The 22,612-nt window shown below is 44.4% G+C and overlaps 1 protein-coding gene across 2 annotated transcripts in view; it reads right to left on the bottom strand.

The window, feature by feature from the left end:
- Positions 1-1,921: 1,921 nt before the first annotated feature.
- Positions 1,922-22,612, bottom strand: part of YPEL2 (yippee like 2) — a 34,525-nt gene continuing 13,834 nt past the window's right edge. For both annotated transcript variants that reach the window (XM_063111302.1, XM_063111300.1), the window contains 3 exons: positions 7,042-7,085; positions 5,972-6,080; positions 1,922-2,410 (listed from right to left, as the gene is read on the bottom strand). In XM_063111302.1, the coding sequence (XP_062967372.1) occupies positions 2,321-2,410; positions 5,972-6,080; positions 7,042-7,085 (243 nt within the window). In that variant the 3' untranslated portion in view covers positions 1,922-2,320. The remainder of the gene's footprint in view (positions 2,411-5,971; positions 6,081-7,041; positions 7,086-22,612) is intronic.

Below are 22,612 nucleotides of genomic sequence, written 5' to 3'. Positions count from 1 at the left end.
GGGTCTGACCGGAGCCTGCTCTGATCCACACAACACTCAAAGGCCCTATCCCCAAGGAAGAACAGTGGCGCACTGGTCTCCTCTTCTGCCCCTGGGGAATTCTAGGGCTCTCTGTGTCCGGTTTGTGTATGTCGCCATGTTACATTTTTAGTTTTAAAGACAAAGCACCTACCTAGGTTTAACCCCCATTTTCTTTTTATGGAAAGGACTATCAACAGCCAGGACATTCCCTGAGCAAAGCATCTAATCAAAATCCGTAAAAGCAGGCTACTCCTTCAGAAGGGGTAGAGAGGGGAAATCCATGATTTCTGTGCTGGCAAGTCAGCTTAGGAATGTGAAAGTTGAAAAGTGTTTTTTTATTGAGAACACTGGGCTTGGGAGCCAGAGGAACTGTTTCTCTATGAGCAGAAATTGAATACTTCTTCTGAACCTCAATCTGCCGTGCAGTAAAGTGGGGAGAACAACTTACTGTCCCAGGGCTGCTAAAGCACTGGAAAGGTCTAGACAAGAAGCCTTGGGGACAAAATTTGATTTCTAAGAATCTTTTGTCTTACAGAGACAGTGTCCTGCTGAACCCCGAGCTACCCTGCTGTCAGTCCCACGATCTGACCTCCCTAAGGAAATTTGGTTCTGCTGCAGATGCAATTCTGAAAAGGTCCAGGGTTGGCTGCTTTAATCCCGGTTAATCGATTTTACAGATGAGCTCCATGAATTCACTCTTGTTGAGACTTTTCAGGTGAATTTTCCTATAGGATCAGTCTACTTGGAGAATGCGATGCTGAGGATTACCTGACACACACATATCTTAATATTTTCAGCCTAAGAAATGAAATTAACCCAGTTAAATGAGTTTAGGCATGCACCTTGTACTGGCTGAATTGCTGCAGAACAGACTTCACAGTGTTGATTAAATGTAACAAACTCCTCCTCTCAGGAGCCTTAAAGGGATTTATTCTCCAATTCCCTAACGTAAAAAAGTTTGGATAGGCAGGTGGAAGACAGGGGGACGAGTGGGGGGTAATATTGGAATCTGTAACCCCTCCCTACTGCCAGACCACACTGACAGGAGATTTCTCTTCACACAAGACACTGAGGTCCAAGGAGAACAACCAGGGGCATGCGGAATCCATCAGCAGGTTAACACTAAGCTAAAGGCCTTGGAACTTCGTTTTCCACAGTCTGCAATGACAGAACTGGAGAAAACCACCTGAGCCTCTATGGACAAAGAACAGCTGATCCCACTGAAGCCTCTGCATTTCCACAGAGGAAAGATGCACCTAACCTGTATTGGTTCAAATCTCAACTACCCCTGGGATTGCCCCTACCCAACCCCCTCCCTTGCCACAGGACTCAGAGAAAAGGCCAGACAGTCAGAATTGCTAACTGGTTTCTACTTTTTATTTTTCTGGCTCAATATCTGAACGATTTCTTCAAGAGCTCCCAAACTGCAGCCCCTTTTGTTCCCTGCTCTCCTCAATTACTAACTATTCTTGGTTGTGGTCAAAGCCTTGGGATATTTGGATCTTGCACCCGCTGCTAATAGCAGTTCCTTCTCCCCTCACCTATAGTGGCTAAAGAGGCAAAGATGATCACCCAGAGGCTGAGCAAGGCATCAGTCATCAAAACCATGTGGGCCTTACCCAAGTCACTCACTGCTGCCAGGACACTCTCCAACCCTGCCCAGGAGAACCAGGCCCTTGCCACACCAGCTAGAATTAGGCCTACTTCTTGTGCACATTTGCTAACCTGGCCCAATTAGAACAGAAGCTTCTGATCAGAGAGAATGCAGTCATGAGGTATTTTTTTTTCTCTTTGTCCTTTTAGACAAGTTGATTATTTCAAGCCTAAGTCACCAGGTATCTCCAGGAACAGTGCAATTGTTTCCACCCCCACCCTCCCGCCCCCTGCTCACCCCCAGGAAGCTCAGGGTTCCCCTTTTTCCCTCTTCCTCACTCCCCCGAGCTACTGCTCTCCTGACAAGGGGCCATCAGGCAGCTCTTGCGTGGGCCCTGGGGCCCTTATCAAGGTAGGCTGCCGCCATGCGGTCGAGGATCTGTTCCTTTCGTTGTTTTGTTTTCAGCCAACACTAGAACAGAGGGAGAAGCCAGGATCAACTCACAAACAGATACAAAGCAAAGAGACAGAGAGACAGCGATTTAGAGGCCGGTCACCAGAAAGATGGCATCAGGGTGGGAGGATTCCCCAGATGGCAAGGCCTCTAAATGGATGGAACCAGTGTTCAGTCACTCTCTCACGCTTGGGTAGAATGTTCGGTTGGATGGCGTTCGTGTGGACACTGGGTTGGGTGGATGCTGTTCCATCAGTCCCAGCCATTGTCCTTGATCATGTGTGCTAGTTCAATGATGTATTTGCCTTCTTTATATTTCTGGCTGCTTTCAAAAGCATGTTCCTAGGAAACACAGAGGAGGAGAAAAGACACTGAATGACCAAAGACAGGGAGGTGATTTTCACAGCATAGAAGCAGAAGTGTTGCCGATGACAGGCATCAGGACCACTGAGGTATGGTCCCCGCTTCACTCGGACTCACTGAGAGAATTCCCACCGCTCCAGCACTCTGTCCCTCCACGTAACTGCAGAACTGAGGCAGCACCAGGACTCCTCAATGTTACAACAGAACTTCTTCTTTTTTTTTTTTTTTAAAGATGACCGGTAAGGGGATCTTAACCCTTGACTTGGTGTTGTGAGCACCACACTCAGCCAGTGAGCGAACCGGCCATCCGTATATGGGATCCGAACCCGGGGCCTTGGTGTTATCAGCACCGCACTCTCCCGAGTGAGCCACGGGCCGGCCCACAACAGAACTTCTATAAGATCTTTGCTCCATGTCACCACTTCAATAAGGTCTTTCCCAACTACTCTACTTAAAACCCCAACTTCCAACCCAGCACTCTCTCTCCCCTTTTTCCCCCACTTTATTTTTCTCCACAATACTTATCACTTTCCAACATATTATAATTTGCATTTCTATTTTGCATATTTTCTACCTCCCATGACTATAATATAAACTTCACAGAAGGTAAAGATTTTCATGTTTTGTTTACTGCTGTATCCCTCAAAGATGGCCTGGCATATAAGAGATCTTCAATAAATAATTGCTGAATGACTTATATGTATGTGTGTGTATAAAATCTTAGGGAACACCTCTCTCTCTCTTTTTCCCTCTCTCTGCTAGCCAGTAGGGGAATCCAAACCCTTGACCTTGGTGTTATCAACACTGTGCTCTAGGGATCCTTGATTTCTATGGATAAATCTATAAAGCTTCTGTCATTCCCACTAGTTTCTAGGAACACAGAAGTCTTGTTATAATTTTAAACTGTACATGTTAGGCTTAGAAAAAAGACACTTAGGGCCGGCCCGTGGCTCACTCGGGAGAGTGCGGTGCTGATAACACCAAGGCCCCGGGTTCGGATCCCATATACAGATGGCCGGTTCGCTCACTGGCTGAGCGTGGTGCTGACGACACCAAGTCAAGGGTTAAGATCCCCTTACCGGTCATCTTTGAAAAAATTTAAAAGAAAAAAAAAGAAAAAAGACACTTAGGAAGAGAAAAAAAAAAAAGTATTGTGAGGCCAAACAGGTCCCCTTTTTATTTCATTTTTCTTGCCATTTCTATGTCAGATGAGTCAAGGCTGTTTTTCTTTCACTGCCTCTCTCCAGGGAGACAGGAGCTATATAAACCACAGGCTGGAGAAACTGGCAGCCCTTAAGCCCCACCCAACTGCCAGGCCTCCAGAGGAAAAACTCAATACAAACCACCTGGCAGGTTACTTTTCTAAACTTATAGCACTATGGGCTCTCCCAGCTAATAAGCCCCACAGAAAGAAAGCCCTGTGTAGGTGTGGGCTGTCTTATTTGCAAGGATAAGTACCTAAGAACATCTTAGGGGCTTTGGGTTTCAGAACAAGAGTTCAGACTTTGTGCAAGAATCATTGCACAAAATGGAAAAGGGAGAGGAAGCAAGGGCATAGAGAATGTGCAAACACGCCACACACACGAGAGCTGTGGGCTCAGCAGCAATTGCCCTGACACTTCATTATTCCCTGGCTGTGTGTGTGTGCGCGCGCGTGCGTGCATGTGCACATATGCACACACAACACAGGAATGTGGCTTGGAAATAAGACCTATTGTTCCATAGCAATGTGTTCAGGGTAGAGAAGAGAAAGCAAAACTAAGAGAGTGAGGGTTTTCCTACTAAGCAAAAAAAGAAAAAAGAAAAAAAGAAAAAAAGACAACAACAAAGAGTAAGAAAAAAGAAAATTCAGCAGTCCCCAAACCACACAGGCACTTGCAAAATGTCAGGACTGGACTCCAGTGGAAAGAGCACTAGATCTGGGGTCTATAGAAACTGATCCCACTTCTACTGCTTCCCAGCATCGGAAGCATCACTTAACCACTTGACTTTCCTTTTAATCACTTATGAAATTGGGATATTTAGACCTGCTTCACAAGATTATTTGGAGGGTCAAAAGGAAAAATGGAATGGAAGGCCTGGCATATAAGAGATGATCAGCATGTATTTGGGGAGTTGGATCTTCCCCTCCTGTCCTGCACATATCACTACACTTATCAAGCTGTTTCCTTTGTTTACATGTCACTTTCCTCCTTGGCATCATGAGAGGGCAGGGGCTGCATCTCGTTCATTTTTCTATCCAAGCTTTCAGTAAAACTTTGTCAAATGAGTGAATCATTTCACCTAAACCTCAAGCAAGAAGCAAAACTAGCCAGCTCAGGTTTGTCTCTAATTCAACACATCCTCAGTGGAATAAGACAGCCAAGAAGGTGGGAAACAGAACAAGGGGCAGAACATTTCTGGATAATCAAAACCAGACTGTGTCCCCTCAGATCACCCAGCGCAGGAAACTGCAGAGAGAGAGTAGAATGGCCAAGGCCAGTTTCTCCCAGAAACAAGGAACAACCAAGCCAGCCATAGGGAGCTGTGGCTAAACCATCTTAGCATCACAAAGTACACTATCTAGGTTTTTTCTTTCTAATCCTGAACATTTCAAGGGAGATGTGGAAAATGGCATCTAAAGGCAGTGCTGCCAAGCTCCGCGGCAGGCTCCACCTGCAGCAGTTGTTTTTAATGATCAGCTCACTTTCAATCTTGATTTAAATGGAATTATACTTTACTCTTGCGTATATATAGTTCTGAGGTCTTCAAACTTAGCCATGCTGCCAGCATCCAGTTTGCAGATGGCCTATCATGTCATGGACTCTTCACCATCACATGAGCCAACACCACTAATAAATCCCCTCTCATATATTTTATACACATATTCTATTGGTTCTCTCTAAAGAACCCTGAACAAAATATATATATATAAAATATACCATTATATATATATAATTCCCCCCAAGAGACTCCACATACCACCATCCGCCCCCAGATTCCCCCACTATCAAAATCTCACACAAGAGGTACATTTATTACAACTGATGAACCTACAATGACACATCATTATTGCTCTGTAGCATTTCTGACTAATCCTTCAGGCTTTTTCTGAAGCCATTTAATGGCTAGGTAACCATGCACATACTATTAACCTCCTTAAGTCTCATTATGTCCATCCATAACATAGAGATGAAAATAGCACCTAACCTCTAAGGATGCTGTAAACAGTAAATAAAATAATGCATGGCACATAGTAGGCTGTCAGGAAATGTTATGTGCTATTATTTTTGATTAAATCTGAAGAGGTGTGTGTGGGTGTATGTGTGTCTCAGGCACGGGTGTGAAGGAATGAAAGGAGGAGAGTGTCAGCAAAAAGGAAGAGTGAGTGTGGCTGGCCGAAGACTGTGCCTGGTACTGCTCTCTGGGCTCAGCTTCCTGTCCTGTCTAAGGCAGTGCCACAGGTCACGGGATGCAAGTAGAAGAAAGCATTCTTGTAGCACGAGGCTCTCGGCTATTGCCTTCAGAGGTCCTCTACCAATCAGATTCCTCTGTACTTACATATTTCCAGCCCAGCGTGGTTTTACAGTTTTCACAGTAAATGTCTGCGACTGCATGCAGTCCTGTTAGCAACACTCGCTCTTCTGCAGGCCCACAGCCCACGTTAACTCTATGTCAAGGGATGGAGAGAGAGAACAGGTAGTCAGTCACGTGCACGTCAGTCGTTTAAGCTGAGCTTCCAGCAAAAATTGACTGAGCGAGGCTGCCCCAAGGGAAGCCAACACCAAGATGACAGTATAAAGCTGAAATCAATAACAACCCCCACCCCCTCCAAAAAAAAGGCAGCCACACGGAAATATGTCAGTCGGAATGAGTTTCAGATCTGCAAGTTCTCATTCGGTGGGTCTACTAAGATAGTCTTTATGGTTGAGACTTTGTTTAGACTTTAATTTTTCTAATAAATGCTTTTCATCATATGATTCAAGGGGACAGACTGACAACCACACTGTGAAGTCACTAGACCTTACTGAGAACTGAATTAAGCCGAAGATGTCAAACATGATAGCACAGTCTTGTCCTGATCACCAGGATGCGTGAGCCCCAGGGAACAATATGCTATCTACCTTCACAGAGAACCCATCTCCAGCTGAATATGCTAGACATCCCTTTTTACAGTTCATCAGGCTTGTGTGAGCCTCACCTTCCCTTCCCAGGGAAGAGGTCCTATCAGGTGCCCAGTGATGGCTCAGGGCCGTGTACACTGGGCACCTGCAGTAAGGGGTGGAGACTCTTCACTAACTGGGCCTTCCCTCCCTCCTTAGGTCCTTCAGCTCATCTTGGTATCTTTTGTTCGTCCTTGTTCTCTTCCCAGTGACATAGCCAGATCTGGTTATGAGACCAACATGTTGAGGCTCTCTCTCAGAACCTCCTTAGCTTCTTCCGTATGGACTACAATGCTCTGATGTGCCTGCTGAGGGTAGTGTTGTGAATGTATTATTTTCAGCCACAAAAGCTGCCTAGAAAATTCCCCAAAGGTAACTGACTACCAATAGTGGAGAGTGATGCTCCACAGGTTTTTTACTGTGGTAGAGAAGGCAGGGTCTATTGTCTGTACATGCAGAGACACTTACACTGAGTTAAAGAGGTATGCTCGTCCTTGACTTCCTTGGAACGACTGAAATGCAAGAAAACAAATCAATAGTTAGATGTCCATTTCACTTGCACACTTGAGAAACCAACCCCAAATCACAAGCATGACCTTCTAGGATTGACACAGCAAAAGGGAGCACTGAGCCAGTTAACGGTTCAGCTGGCAGATGGCACGGGGGATGGGGCAGGGAGGGTGGACAGAAGGCAGAATCAACAGAGCTTCAGAGCTCCAACCAGCCCACATCTGGACTGTTTTCACTAGCTTAGGTGAGAAGATGGGGGAAAAAACCAAACCCCAATATGTCGTTAAAAACTTCCTCCCCCCCGACATCACCTGATATAATTAACCCACCTGAGATGAATCTACACTGGCCTTCCCTGGTCCTACTCAGTTTCCGCCCTCTGTGCTGGCCACAACTCCCCAGGCTGGCTAGGGCAGGGAAACCAGTACCAGCACTTTGCTTGCCCTCTTGGACCAAGCCCTCAAAGGCAGCAATGAGTCTCCAGCACAAGAGTCAACATCAAACCCCCACTTATCAGTTGTCTTGCCTTCTGGTAGATCCTAACTGCCATGACAGTTAGACAATCCTCCTAAATGGCAGCATGGGAGCTCTCCTTTTGAGGTGTAAGCACCTTGATCTCTAGATCACAGAAATGCTCATTAAGCAGCAATCTCATTTTAACCTCTAGCTTAAATATGAGCTTCTTTCTTCTGGCTGGAGGGTGACAGGGAACAGGAGAAACAAGAGCCAGAGCTTGCCATGCAACTTGGTGCCTACTTCCATTAACACAGGCCCTGTCCGTGTTTTCCTCCTCGGTTACACTCAGACGTCTGGCTGACATGAGCCAGCCATGCTCTGCATTGCTGCCTGCATTTTTAATATGGTCTGACAATTGTATCCTGAATTTAACATCCTAGCCTGCTCTGAACAAACAAGGGACTCTCCCAGGATCTCTGTTATTCAGTGGCTGAAGAAACCTGGGGGTGACTAGATAACCAGAGGGTAGGAAAAGCACAAGACAGGACATGTATGAGACAGTCATTTTGTCACATGTATAGGACTTCAGGGATCTTTGCCCCCAGCCAAAGAGAAAGGCAAAATTCTATACTTGTGGAAAAACCGCTTCTGGGGCGGCTGGATTGTTGTTGCCTCCAATCCATTCAAATGCACCAGATGCCTTCACTCCCAGGGGCAGATGCAAGGAGCAAGCAGATGTTCCCCAGCCGCTCCCCAGACCCAAACGCACTCTCTCTTTTTCTAGATCTTGAAACATCGCTGGGGATGTTTTCTAGATCTTGAAACACAAGAGCACCCAGGCTACAACTGAGTAGCTATGAGTGTCACAGCCTCAAAGCCTTGAATCTGGAAGTCCATGCCAAGTGTCTAGATGAGAAACTGTCCCAGTGACACAGGTCTAGATTTGGCCAAACGGTTGGTTCAACAATGGAGCACAAAAACACCCCAGGGTTTCAAGGGTAGCAAAAGCTTCAAGATCTAGCCCTGTCCACCTATCCAGCCTCTTTTCTTGCTACTTTCCCTTTCTGTCCTCAGGCCTAACCACATGCAGTTCACAGAATTTGCATTTCACCAACTTTGCCCAAGCTATTCCTGCTGATGGGTGGGGGGCCTCCTCCACCTCACCAAGCCTAAGCCTCAGCGCAGCTTCCCTATCCTGTAAGGCTTTCCCTGACCTCCCCAGGAAGCGGTACCCACTGATGCCCCGTTCCCAGCTCTTCTTGTTCTCTGTGCTGTCCTTTTCTTTGCACTTAGCACCCTGGCCTTAAATCATTTAAATTGGTTTGTTTATCTATTGTGAGCTCCCTGAAGGCATGGGCCTCTCACTGTGTGTGGGGGTGGCGGTGGGGGTGACAGTGGTGCTCTTCTTTTGCTTTTAGCACATTGTGAATACTGTTGTTTCTGTGCTGCGGAATGTCAGTAAGACTGATCTTATAAAAACAAGATCTTTAAACAGTAGGATCTTTGTAATTTTTTGTAATGGGACAGAGCACCACAAAGAAGTTCACTTTACAGCAAAGTACTTGAAACTTGTGCTATGGATAGAACTTGCATTTGGCAATGTTTTCATATTATATAATTTTTGTGGTTTAAAAATGATATGCTTGTACAAAAAATTCAAAATGGATGATATTTAGCAGAAAATTTAGAAAAAAATCTTTGTGACCTTGTGTTAGAAAAGAGTTTTTAAATACTACATCAAAAACAATCTATAAAAGAAGAAAAAAGTTGAACTGATAAATCACTACACATTAGAATGGTTAATTTTTTAAAATTTATTATTTTTATGTAATTAATTATTATTTTACAGGCTGGCTGCTTAGCTCAGTGAGAGCCCAGTTTCGTAACGCCAACATTAAGGGTTCTGAACCCATACTGGCCAGCCACACACACAAAATACATATACGTATATATATGTATTTTAAGTGTGTGTGTGTGTGTATATATATATGTAAAATAATTTTTTTTAACTGACAAAATTAAGTGCTCGCAAGAATACATAGCAAGTGGAACTCATACACTGCAAAATGGTACAGTTACTTTGGAAAAGAGCTTGGCAGTTTAATTTACCCAAGCAAAATGAAAAGCCATGTTCACATAAGAACCTGTAAGAGATGTTTTTTAGTAGCTTAATTCATAATCACTCCAAACTGGAAACAACCTAAATGTCTCTCAATTGATGTTTGCATAAACAGTAATACATTAATATTACTCTGTAATAAAAAGGAACTATTAATACACAGAACAACATGGATGAATATAAAATGCATTACGATAAGATCAGTGGTTGCCAGAGGTCATGGTAAAGGGAATGTTTGACTATAGAGGTAACTACAGAGGAGATGTAACTGTTCTATTATCTTGGTGAAGAAGAAAGTTACTCTTTGGCCTTGTAAGAGAAAAAAGTCTTATAAGCACTATAAATACTATGAGGTTCTTCAAAAAGCTCATGGAAAAATGGAATTAAAAGATAATACAAATCTTTCCATACATTTTGTTTGTTTGTTTTGGCAGCTGGTGGGTATGGGGATCCAAACCCTTGACCTTGGTGTTATAAGCATCACACTTTAACCAACAGAGATAACCAGCCAAACCCCCTCCACGAATTTTTTTTTTCTTTTGGCGGCTTGCCAGTACAAGGAATTGAACTCTTGACCTTGGTGTTATCAACACTGTGCTCTAATCTACTGAGCTAACCAGCCAGCTCTTGAACTTTTCCTGATGTATCATTGTATATATAAGACTATAAGACAATGTAGTAGACTAAGTTTATAAGACTATACATTTGTCAAAATTCATAAGACTATATACACCAATAGAGTGAATTTTACTGTATGTAAATTTAATTTTAAAATAATTTTTTAAGGGCTGGCCTGTGGCTCACCCGGGAGAGTGTGGTGCTGATAAAACTAAGGCCACAGCTTCGGATCCCATATAGGGATGGCCGATTAGCTCACTGGGTGAGCGTGGTGCTGACAACACCAAATCAAGGGTTAAGATCCCCTTACTGGTCATCTTTTAAAATAATATTAATAAAAATAATTTTTAAAAAAAAGCCACCTCTGGGCCGAGCCCGTGGCGCACTTGGTAGGGTGCTGCGCTGGGAGCGCGGCGACACTCCCGCCGCGGGTTCGGATCCTATATAGGACTGACCGGTGCACTCACTGGCTGAGTGCCGGTCACGAAAAAAAAAAAAAAAAGCCACCTCTAAAATATGTATCTGCATACTGTATTCCTAGAGCTGTATAATTAGGATTGTAAGCAATTCCCTAATCGATTTAAAAACATTCCAAAGAGTTTCAAAGGAATTTGAGCCCTTATTAAAAAACACTTTCCTGAACAGTTTGCAAGAACGACTGATTGATTATACTCTTCTTAGGACACATGTTTGAATTATTGTATCAGAAAGTGATAAACCAAAAAATTTTTTTTAAGGAGCACATTTGATCACATATACCTCCAATTGTTTATTTTTTCTTTCATCCTTTAAAATTATATATACATAAATGTCTATTCAAAATTTACATTTATTTATAACATACATATTATATAGCAGCACACAAATACAATCTATAAGGAAGTATACCTATACTAGTAATACACATTCAAATGTTTTACTGAGAGGGGTACGTAATTTTAAAACTTTGGAGACCACTGTTCTGGGGTGTTGGTCTGCTTCAGGGCAGGGCCCAGGAGTAACTTTCTCTAGCCTGACACAGATTAAGAATTCCTAGAGAGAGTAGGGGTGGGGGAGGGCACATGGCAGAGCAGAGAGACGCTAGTCAGGCCAGAGGTGCCTTCAAGGACCAATACGGTTCCTCCAGGCCTGTTCTACTAGATTATGCTGGCAGAGGCCCACACTCTGCAAAGGGTACTGAGCCCAATCAGGGCTGTCCCAGTGGCAAGGCCTATTCAGGTACTCCCTGAGGGACAGTGTCTCTGAATCTGTTTCCTAAGCCTAGCACTTAGGACTAGCTACATCTTCTGAGGCCGAGCTCTGGAAGCTCTTCCACCATGGTTTCCACCCTGGGGCCTCTGCCAAGTCAACATTGATTATGGGAAAAACAGCCACTGAGCACAACAGGCATCTTGCAAATAGACAAGAATAGCCCTGCTGGGAAGCCATATCCTGTGGGGCCCAGCCCAGCCTGGCACAACCTGGCGTGGCCTGGCAGTCCCTTGAGTGAGGGCGGTACTGAAGGTGGGGAGACTGAAAGGAAGTTAAGGAAGCAATTAGAATGAAGCAAACAGAATTTCAGACCAGGAGATGCCAAACAGACTGTCAGACACATTTGTTTGCTGTCATTACTGCCAGGCAACAAGGCAGCTCTTTTCCATGTTGTGTATCAACCAAGGCTGGTATACTGGCCTCCAGGAAAATTTTTGCTTTGTTTTTTTAAACTACGCAAAACTTTTCTTCAGTCCTTTAAAGTAAAGTTATAGTTCTAGGCCCAGCCCTTCCAGCCAGCTCAATGGAACGGAAAGGGCTTTGAATCTCGGGCTTTGAATTTCCTGTTTGGTAGCCAAAACCACTGATTTTTGGACTCTTTGAAAGTCTGGGAGGCAGCAACCTTCTAAAAGTAGGAGAACCACTGAAAAATGAATACTTTGGTGGGGAAGTGGCGACAGAGCAAACATGAGGGTTTCTCCCCCTTGGTGATAGGTGCAGGTCCTCGCCTCGAAGTTCTATTCACTTGAACAGACTCCTCCCAGCACGAAGGGTCCAGCCAAGGAGCAGAGATTCTCAGACTCAGGCCCCTCCTCTCACTGGGAAGGTCAACCATTGTCAACTGAGCATGTGCCGCAGTTGAGCATGTGAGCAGGTACACAGAGAGATGAGGGAAGCAGGTGTCCATCTGCTTAACCTGCTGTAACATCTGGGGGCTAGATGATCCCTTGCATGTCTGCGGAGGGTAAGAGGATCCAGTCTTGGCATCAGAGGATTCAGGTTCAAATCTTGACTTTACAACTCACTAGCTACTTGACCTTGGAAGATCTATTTAACCTCTCTCAGCTTCCCCATCTTTTTCCTTTGTAAATAGAAACCAGGCCTACTTCATAGGGTTGTTGAGAACAATAAGTGAAACAAGGTAAATGAAATGCAGAGTAAAACGTCCCCTATCTTTCCTCTTTGGCCCTTTCAGGAGGCTGGAGAAGAGATATGAAAAGGCTGACACTAACCTACTGAGTTCTTCAAACTTTTTTCTTTGGTGACTTTGGTCTGTCTTTCTTTCCTATTATGCCAAAAGGCAAGGCTTCCCCACTTTATAATTCAATGTCTCCATAATAATGAAGGGATGGAACTGAAGCTCCCCATGATGCTTTCCAGTTATAATATTCTGTGAGTCCACCCCTCTTAAAGGACTTGCTTCTCTATTCTACCATTCACCCACACAGTGTCAATGGCATGGGCTTCAAAGAGTTAAATTGCCAGGGTATGAGCCCTGGCTTTGCCATGTATTAGCTACGTCACTAACTCGAACAAGCCAACTAGCTTCTCTGGGCCTCAATTTTCTAATCTGTAAAATGGGCACAATAAAATAGTACTCTCACTCATACCAGATTTGTATGAGAAATAATTTAAATGTTGTATATAAAAGTGTTTCATAAACCTCAAGCCTCTATATATTTTGTTAGAATTTGTTTCTATTATACAACTATAGAAGAACTTATTGACACAAATGTAAAGTTGAATTTTTAAAAACTGAGATATAGTTCACATTACCGTCGCACCCCACCAATAACTGTTTTGTTTTGTGGCTGCCCAGTAAGGGGACCAGAACCCTTGCCATCACACTTTTAAAGTTCTTTGGTTGTACTTGAAGACTTGGTGGGGGTGGAGGGGAGATAAGAAAGTATATAATTCAGTGGTTCTTGGTATATTCACAGGTAGTGCAACCATCACCACTATCTGATCCCAGAACATTTTCACACTCCAAAAAGAAATCTCACATCATTAGCAGTCACCCTCCATCTCCCTTGCCCCCAGCTTCTGGCAACCATAAATCTACTTTCTGTCTCTATGGATTTGCTCAAGGCACTATACATTTTAAGGGCTAATTACAATGATCTCCTTCTTTTAGGCAACTCAGTGAGTAGGTAGCAGAAGTGTTTAGGGAGACATACAAAAGAGGATTAGTAAAACCCTTGCCCCTGGGATGTTGGCTAAAACTCCCAACTCAAATGATCTGACACTCTGCAGGGAAGGGTTGGATCAGTTCTTTTTCCATTCTCACTCTTTTCCAGTGAGGTTTCCTATTTAGGGTCAAAGTAAGCCATAGGCCCTATTCCAAATAGTTGAAACCCAAGCATAATAGCAATGGATTCTGTTTGGATTTCACCCTTGAGGAAGAAAATGGAGAAAGTGAGAAGGAAAACTTCCAGAATTAGAACCCCAGCACAACTTAAAGAAATTAAACGTTCAGCTTAGAGGAAAGAAGACTAAAGGAGATTTCTTCCATCTTCTCTACAGAGAGAACAAGAGGAAGTGGACTTTGATGGAAATAAGAGAGTTAATTATAAAGGACGAATTTCCTGACTCTGTGTGACTTCCACACTGGGACATAGGTCAGTGGGAAAGACTAGGATAGAACAAAGCCATTTGTATGGTTTATGATTTATGAAAAGCTTTCACATACCTGTCTGGAAACCTTTGAGGTGGGGGTTAAAAGCCATGAGTGCTGCCTAGGGGCAGAGGGATGGCTTGCTCAAGGCCCTTCCTCCCAGGGCCTGGTAGGTCTCAATTCACTCTCACATTCCCTAAACAGATGGAGGGAGGGGCAGGGAAGGGACTGGCTCTAAAGGAGGAAATATCTGCGGTGTGGAGTCATAAAATTCCAAGGGCATGGGAGCATTCACGATGCCTGGAACTGCAAAAACAAAAGGTGGTGAGGGGGCCATACTTTACTGCTAAAAGGCTGGGATCTAAATCACTTAATGATCAGACCTTTCAAATTCACCTTCCTGTTGACTGACACGAACTGGGCCACTTTCAGAAATAGTCCTAGGGAATGGGCCAGAGAAAGATCTGCAAGACTTGCTCCCTCATGGTATCATGTTTGCCTAATGTTCAGTGGAAAGGATGCAGGTTTTGGAACCTGGGAGGCCTCGGATCCAACCCTCACTAGCTGTGTAACCTTGGGCAAATCGCTTCATCTCTCTGAGCTTCAGCGTCCCATCTACAAAAGGTAGAAACATAATGCTTATTCCACAATGCTGTATTCCAGAGGGATGCCGTGACGATGAAATGAATGTGTGCATATTAAGCACAGAGCCTGGCCCACAAAAAGCATTTAATAAATGTTTGCTTCCTTTAACACCTCCACAGGCTTTCAGGATTTAAAATGGGAGATGCATGACTAGTCTGTCCTGCCACAGCTCCCCACTCTTCCGAATCCCCTGCAGCTACAGACCCCACAAGCTCCTCTCCCATCTGTCCTAAGGGCCTAGCTGGAGCTTGGGCAGCATGGCTGTCCTCTGTTGAATCAAGAACAGAACAAGCCTCTCTAGTCTGTGGCAAAGGGTTAGGACGCTAGATGCCAATGTAAACATGCAGCCAGTGGGAAAACAGATGCTGCCAGCTCTCAACATCCTGCGTTCCCCGCCTCCTTCCCCACAGAGGAGTGAGGCATGGAAAACATGCATTCTCCAGAAGGATAAAGAGTGGAGGATGCCCTTAATCAGATCTCCCCATCTTCTACAGAAGAAAGGCTGACATGTCACCCTCACTAGGTCTGTTCAGGGAGGCTGGCTTCTGAAGTAGAGATTGCGGTGGTGGAATCAGGATGTAGTAGCAGTCAGCCATTAATAGCTGGGCTCTCTGCAGTTCAAATATAAAACTACAACTTTTTAAGAGGGCTGAAATATTGGAGTTCAGACTTCTCTCAAAGCCATCAGGCCTTTGAAAACAATTCAGAATTGCTAGAGTTAAAGTGCAAATGGATATGCCTAGGAAGAACAAACATGAGTTTTCTGATTTATGTTTCAGTCTACACTCGTGCTCCCAAAGCCAATTGGGCATTGGCAAATGAAAATGTCCTTGCGCTACAAAGGATGTCTAACCAGTGGGCAAAACCTACGAACCCCCAAAAGAAGTCCTCCCCTGCTACCAACCTAGGCAAAAAGGCCAGAGAAAGCCACCCTCCAAGACCAAAGCCACATACTACAGAGGGGATTGCTTTCCAAATATTTTCTAACAAGCAACCACTGTAGTGAAATTGGGGAGGGTTTATATCGATGAGGTCAAGGTGGCTTGTAACAATAAAGTAGAAACTGAGAGATAACTGTAATGGCTCACACTTATATGTTGCTTACTATGTGCCAGGCAGGGTTCAAATTCCAATTCAAAGGGAAGTAATTTAATCCTCTCAACAACCCGATGATATAGGTACAGTCATCTTCCCCATTTTACAGATGAGGAAAATAAGGCAAAGAGTAGGTTAGGAAATAAGCCTAGGGTCAAACAACCTCTGGATGATGCAGAGATCCAGGTAGTCTGGCTCCAACGTCTAGGGTAGAATGAAAATGGGATAATGCTGTCCAAGTGACTTCCTAAAAAGAAGGGAGCCTGACTAGAATTAGGACTAAAACTACATGTATGTAGGACATCAGAATGTACAAAATACTCTCACATAAACTAAGCCAACCTCCAAAACAACAGAGGAGGAAACTGAGGCCCAGAGCCGTTTAAGTAACTTCCCTAGTTTCACACAGCTTGTAAATCAAGGTCAGAACTTAAACTTACAGCTTTTGATTCCAAGTCCCAAGATTTTTCTAGAGGGTGTTCACTTAGAAAATGTCTCTGTGATGAAGAAGGATGTATCAATCTGTCAGAACTAATGAAAATCTCTTAGACTATTCAAATTCCTCTGCTTTCACTCCATATTCACTTAGCAACTGCCTAAATTTAATTCTCTCGCTCAAGTGGGTTTACCTTCAAGGAAGATAACACAGTCCAAGCTTTCAGGATTATCTGCTCCACTGTAAACTAATGAATTAGAATTTTGGCTTACCAATTAGCTTCCTGTGAGTTCTGTGTTATAGTGAATTACTTCACCAGAGCTTGGTCACTCTTGAGTGAATGGATAAAATTAAATTTGTAGACCTATAATGCTTAAGGCTGACTGAAGACCACTTAGGGAATGTTCTCCGAGTTTCAGCCTAAAAACAGCTTTCCAGCTCACTATTGAATAAGTGACTTATTTCACAACCCTTGGGAAAAAACAATAAGTAAAAGCTAAGAAGCCCCTTAAAATCCATTCTTTTTTTTTTCTTTTTTCCTTTCCTTTGGCAGCTGGCAGGTACTGGGAACAAACCCCAGACCTTGGTGTTATCAGCTCCACACTCTAACCAACTGAGCTAACCAGTCAGCCCTAAAATCCCATCTTTCTTTGGCATCTGAACTTCATGGCAGAGAATGATCAGAGTATCAGAGTACGAAGAAGAACGCTCGAGGAGTTGTAAAGAGAAATATTTAAGGAACTGCAGCCCACTAGAATCTCACACAGTGGAGTATAGTTTGGGTACAATGGAGGATCTCAAACCCAAACAAAACACACATAAGACTTTATGCAGTTTTAATTTCATAGACTCATGGACCACTGGGATTTGAAGGACCTCCAAAGGTCAACCACTCACTTGAAGCTTGTCTCTTGCCCACATTTCTGCTTCTCCTTAAATACTTTCTGGGATAGAGAACCCACTACCCTTCTCAGGAAGCTCATTCTACTGCCAATAGATCTGACAATGCCAAAATTCCTTATGAGCTGAGCTCAGTCTTCCTAGAGCTCCCTGAATCTTTCATTTTTTTCTTTCTTTTTTTTTTTTTTTAAGCAGCTGGCCAGTAAGAAGATCCAAAAGCTCAGCTGGAGTTACGACACCAGGGTTGAGGGAAGAGGCCAGCCTTCTTCCATCTTTAGATCCTTCAGTGCTGTAAGACTTTAGGTTATAGATTTAACATTCTTATAGTGTCCACATCAAGGTTTCCTTCCAAGGGCTAAATTTCTCCCAGTTCAGTAGAGCTTGGTATAATGACAGAATTAGAAGTTGGATGAACTAGATTCAGTTCCCGGTTCTGGCACTTTCTCTGCCATGTACTCTTGGTTATGTTCACCTCTCTGGTCAAGTTCCTCATCTGCAAAATGGGAAAACAACATCTACCTCCTTCTATCTGTCCCTTGAACTTTTCTGCATGTGGCATGGTTTTATTGCTGAATCCCTGACCATGTTCACCACTGCCTTCCATCCCTTGTTTTTCATTTCTTACTAGAATTCGTTTCCTCAACACTTTCAACACCTTCCTCTCCTTCTAATACTAATCAAAGCATGAGGCCTTACTCGAACAATTCACTGGGCTTCAGGTTGCCTGTACAAGCTGAAGTAGGTGGGTGAATGTGTTCTTCTCTGCTGTGGACTTTGCCCAGCATTAGGCTTTCCTCCAGTGAGCATATTAGCATAGACCCATCTGTAACATCTGTGTTCATATATCCTCAGGGACTGGGTTTAGGAGTACAGTTCTATGAAACAGTTATGAAGGAAGATACAATGTTACTTAAAAGGGTCCTGGTAGTAAGAGTCATTATGGGGACTGAAGAAATCACATCCAAAGAGTCTTATGAAAGAGACATGCGCATGTACCTGCTAGAAAGATTTGAGTATAGGATGCTTGCCAAAGTGCAAAAGCTGGGCCCTGGTGATTCTCGGTATTAGAAATGGAACATAACTGGGTCAGAATAACCAGCCTACCTATTCCCTACCCACTCCTGCCTGGCAAAGCTAGATAACCCACCCCCAACTAGGATGATGTCTTTGGACAGATCCCTAATGTTCCAAACTGGGATTTCATCATCTGTGAAATGAGGGGTTGAGTAAGGTCTCTCACAAGGCTGAGCATCCTGTGCGTCCATATTCTCAAGAGAATAGCCGCCTCACACATTAAGTGAATACTTCTTACTCAGAGTTAAACATTTTCTCTCATGTTTTTAAACTTCCTGTTTATCTGCATAAAAAGCAGGATTTTTCTGCTCATCAGTTGGCCAATTTTATCCGATAATTCCTTGCTTAAGACTCTCATCCTCAAGACAGAAACTTAAATTCCTTCCACATATTCTGGTGCTCAACCTTCCTCCTTGGCCAACATAGAAGTGTCAGGCTCATTGTGAAATATCAGGTATTGGAAAATCTTCTCCTGGGCAAAAAAGTTGGATTGACATACTAAAGTAGTCTATGACAGTAAAAAGTTAGGGGGGAAATCTAAATGTCCAATAATAAGGGAATGACTCACATCTTATGGTATGGTCACACAAAGAAATAATGTGCCTCCATAATTAGAAATCAACAAATATTTAATGAGCGGCAGTATCCTGAGCCTTGCTGGGTGCCATGGATAATATAGCTAGTTGTCTCTGCCCTGAAGGTGCTTACAATCTAGCCAACTAGAAAACGGGACTAAAATTCATAAAATAAGTATAGAATGATACAATTCACTGTAATAAATTATGGACATTCAAGAAGTTTAGAGGAGATGTATGGAACTAGAGAGGATGAGAGCGCTGTAGGTGGGCCCATCACAGCAGAGGCCCTTCAGTGGGCAGGAAGAAAGCTTGAAGGCTGTGAGGCCTCGAAGGCCAGCAGAAGTCCAAGCAAGCAGCAGGTTACTCCATCAGTGGGGCCTTAAGCAGCCGGAAGTGCTAGGTACTGCTGTAAGGACTCCACCGCACAACCTATCTATATCCCCATCTCTTTCCTAGGTGAGAATAACAACTTGAGGAGAAGTCAACAGTGGTCCCCACCTGCTCATATCTTGTGTTGTCCATAGTTGGATACTGCCTCAGGCCACAGTCATAAGCACTATTTCCTTTCACTCTCACAGCAACCCAGGGGGACACATAGGTAGTATTATCTGCATTTCATATGTGAGGAAAGACAACAGTGGCCGACAGAGAGCCCAAATCTCAAAAAGCCCCTGCTTCTCCTTCAGGTATACTCGCTTTGTGAGCATTGTGCATACATCTAAACACAGGGCATTCTTATCACTCCCCTATCCGCTAATCTTTCCTGATTGATGGGGATAGAGAGGGTGTGGGATCCCTAACATCACTGGGCAGTAAATTTGAAAGCAGAACTTGTTAGTTTTTAAACAAGGACCAGCCAGTTGGACCACAGAATGGGTGTTTCCATGCAAATTCCAGCACTTTCATGTTGTTCCATGAATTGAGCCCAGCCAGGACAGCAAACCATGGTTTTTTGCAACCAGCTAAAGAGTCTTTGATTAGGTCTAGAGAGGGACTCAATTAGCATCATGGAAACACAGAGCAGATTTCAGCACGGAAAGGTCAGCCGCAAGTCCCAGCATTCGCTGTCAGCCATCTGCCAAGCAGGAAGTGCTACTCAGATCTATTTTTAATCATCTTCCCTAGGCTAGGGCTCCTGGGAGAATGCAGAGACCAGGGTTATTCCAAGACAAACATTCAATCGCTACCTTTCTGTACACATTTTAAAATAGTCTCTTGATACTCAAGACCAACTTATACATAGAGGCCCAGTTCTCGGGTTCTGTCAATCTGGCACCTACCTACAAGGTTACCTTTGGAAGCCATAGTTAGGGGACCACTCCTTGGGGAAATTACCTGAGACTGGCTGGGATATCAACTAACTCCACATAACATAATAATCCCTATAAGGAGGTTCCACGTATTTGCTTTGGTTGCCAGTGACAGGGAAGAAGGGAAGGTGTTGGAGTTTAACTCCAGGAGTACACGTTCATTTCCCAAAGAAGTGAGCCTGGTAAAGTAACTGTGTGAACTTCATCACACCCATTCTTATTTTAAGCACATTCATCACTTCAGAAAGGTAAATTAAAACCAGTTCATCCCGGCAGCAACCTCACTTGTTACTCAAGATATGGACTGGCTAAAGAAAGGGCAGAGGCTTCATCTCAGTTCCCAAAGACCCGGCCCGCGCTGTGGCTGCTCCATCCAGGCGCAGGAACATTTTGTCCACTGGCGTCTTCCCCCTCCTGTCTTGCAGCAGCACTCATGTGTCAGTTCAACACAGCCCAAGGAATGAAACATCTCAGAGAGGTCTAGACTGGGAGTCTGGCAAGGCCAGGGTAGATTGTGCAGAAACAGCCTGGCTCGGGCAGCCTCTGCATTCTCGCAGCCCACACATTGAACGGAGTTTCTCTGTCTCTTGACACTTACAAACTTTCAGCTTCCAATTTCCACCCTAAGGTAAAGCCTAAGCATACGGACAACTGCACCCCTGCCAAGCCAAGTTCCATCTGCCAGTAAAGGACTGGGGCCAGGCGGCAAGCCACCACCCAGGGCTTGCTCTATCCAACGCGATACTGGGGAGCTGCAGGACCCACTAGGCTGCAAAGGGGTCTGCTGGGGGTGGGGGGCACGGTTTACCCACCTCTCACTTTCCTCCTTCCCTCCTCTTTAGGTGCTAGCTTATCTGTCAGTGAGCAACCAGTGGGGAAGTTAAGCTGAAAGGGCACCTTGGCTGTGGGATCTTTGCCTGAGGATGTGAAATAGGAGATTGGGTATTTGGGGCAACTTAACACCAGCAGGAATCCAGCCAGAGGCCAGGGAGGAATGGACTGAAGAAGCAGGCATGTGCTTTACAGGAGCTCTAACTCCTTTGGAATCCCTCCCCCTCAGTGCAGGGAACTCTGCTCTAGTGAGCTGGAGCACACATGTCCCTGAGGGAAAAAAAACAAAAAACAAAAAAGGCCACTGCACAGGGTCACTCCCCCTGACCCAGTTGGACCACAAATTAGGGCTTTTGAGCCCTGCTGACTCTTGAGTTCCTCTTCTTGACTGGTTTCAGGAGAGAAGGGAGTTTATCAGCAAACAGCTGAAGAAAAGATCGCTCTCTGCCCCTGCTGAGAATCACCTGTGAACTTCCTCCACCCCTTCCTCTGTTTGCCATGGCTCTATGGGCCAGAAAACCTTATTTAAAAAAAAAAGAAAATGACCAGAAGAGATCTGGGATGCCACATTTGGTCCAAGTGCAAGACCCCAGGAAGAGGGGGTTACCTAGAGATTTCACAGCCAGGAAGACAGCCTGGAAAGGACCAAGACAAGGGCCTGGGCTGGGTTCCTCCACTAACTCTGAGCAAGAAATAGACCATATGATAGAGCACTTAAGGGCATGGATGTTGGGGTCAGACCTGAATCCAAATTCTGATTCTGCCATTTCCTACCTGGGTCCCCTTGGCCAACCCAATCTGTCTCACCCTCACTTTCCTCATCTGAAAACAGGGACAATGGTAGTACATCTCTCTGGGTTGGTATAAGACAAAAGAAGTGATTCTTATAAAAAGTGTACACTCAGTAAAATGATGACTATTGTTACCATTAACAGAAGAAGGCCTCCAAAGAGCTGTTTCCTTTCTCAAACAAATGCCAATCAAAACTACCCTTTGGGCCTTCAGGGAGTTACTATGAGTAAAAAGGGCTAGATAGTAGACAGTAGACTGTAGAGACCGTATGTTTAAGTATCTTCTGAGTACGGAGAACTCTTGTCCTAGAGCAGCGGCTCCCAAATAAAATACTAGTACTCATTGCATCAGAATGGGGTGTGTGTGTGTGCTTGTTAGAAACAATTCCCCAGTAGGGCTGAGACTAGGATGAGGCAAGCCAGAAAGCTAGAAGACAAAACTTAAGGAGCTGGCCAGTTAGCTCACTTGGGAGAGCATGGTGCTAGTAACACCAAGGTCACAGTTCAGATCCCCAATACCGGCCAGCCTCCAAAAAAAAAGAAAATTTAAGGAGGCTCTCGCTCTCACTCTGAATTGCTGACCCTGTACTGTACAACCCTGGGAGTGAGTGCTTCCTTAAGTCTTGTGTCCTAGGTGACTTGCTTCCCTCAGCTCTGTAAAGGTCCTGACCCCCCCCACCACAGACCCTCAGAACAGGAATCTCTGGGGGTGGGGCCTAGAGACCTGCCCTTTATCTCAGGTGATCCTGCTGTGCTGTCAGATTGGGAGTCACTGCCCAAGAATCCCCCATTTTCTGATGCCAGTTTCAAC

The sequence above is a fragment of the Cynocephalus volans genome, chromosome 10, assembly GCF_027409185.1.
Source record: "Cynocephalus volans isolate mCynVol1 chromosome 10, mCynVol1.pri, whole genome shotgun sequence".
NCBI classification, from domain to species: domain Eukaryota; kingdom Metazoa; phylum Chordata; class Mammalia; order Dermoptera; family Cynocephalidae; genus Cynocephalus; species Cynocephalus volans.
Note: the sequence above shows the minus strand (reverse complement) of the source record. Positions and strands in the feature narration are given on the sequence as shown.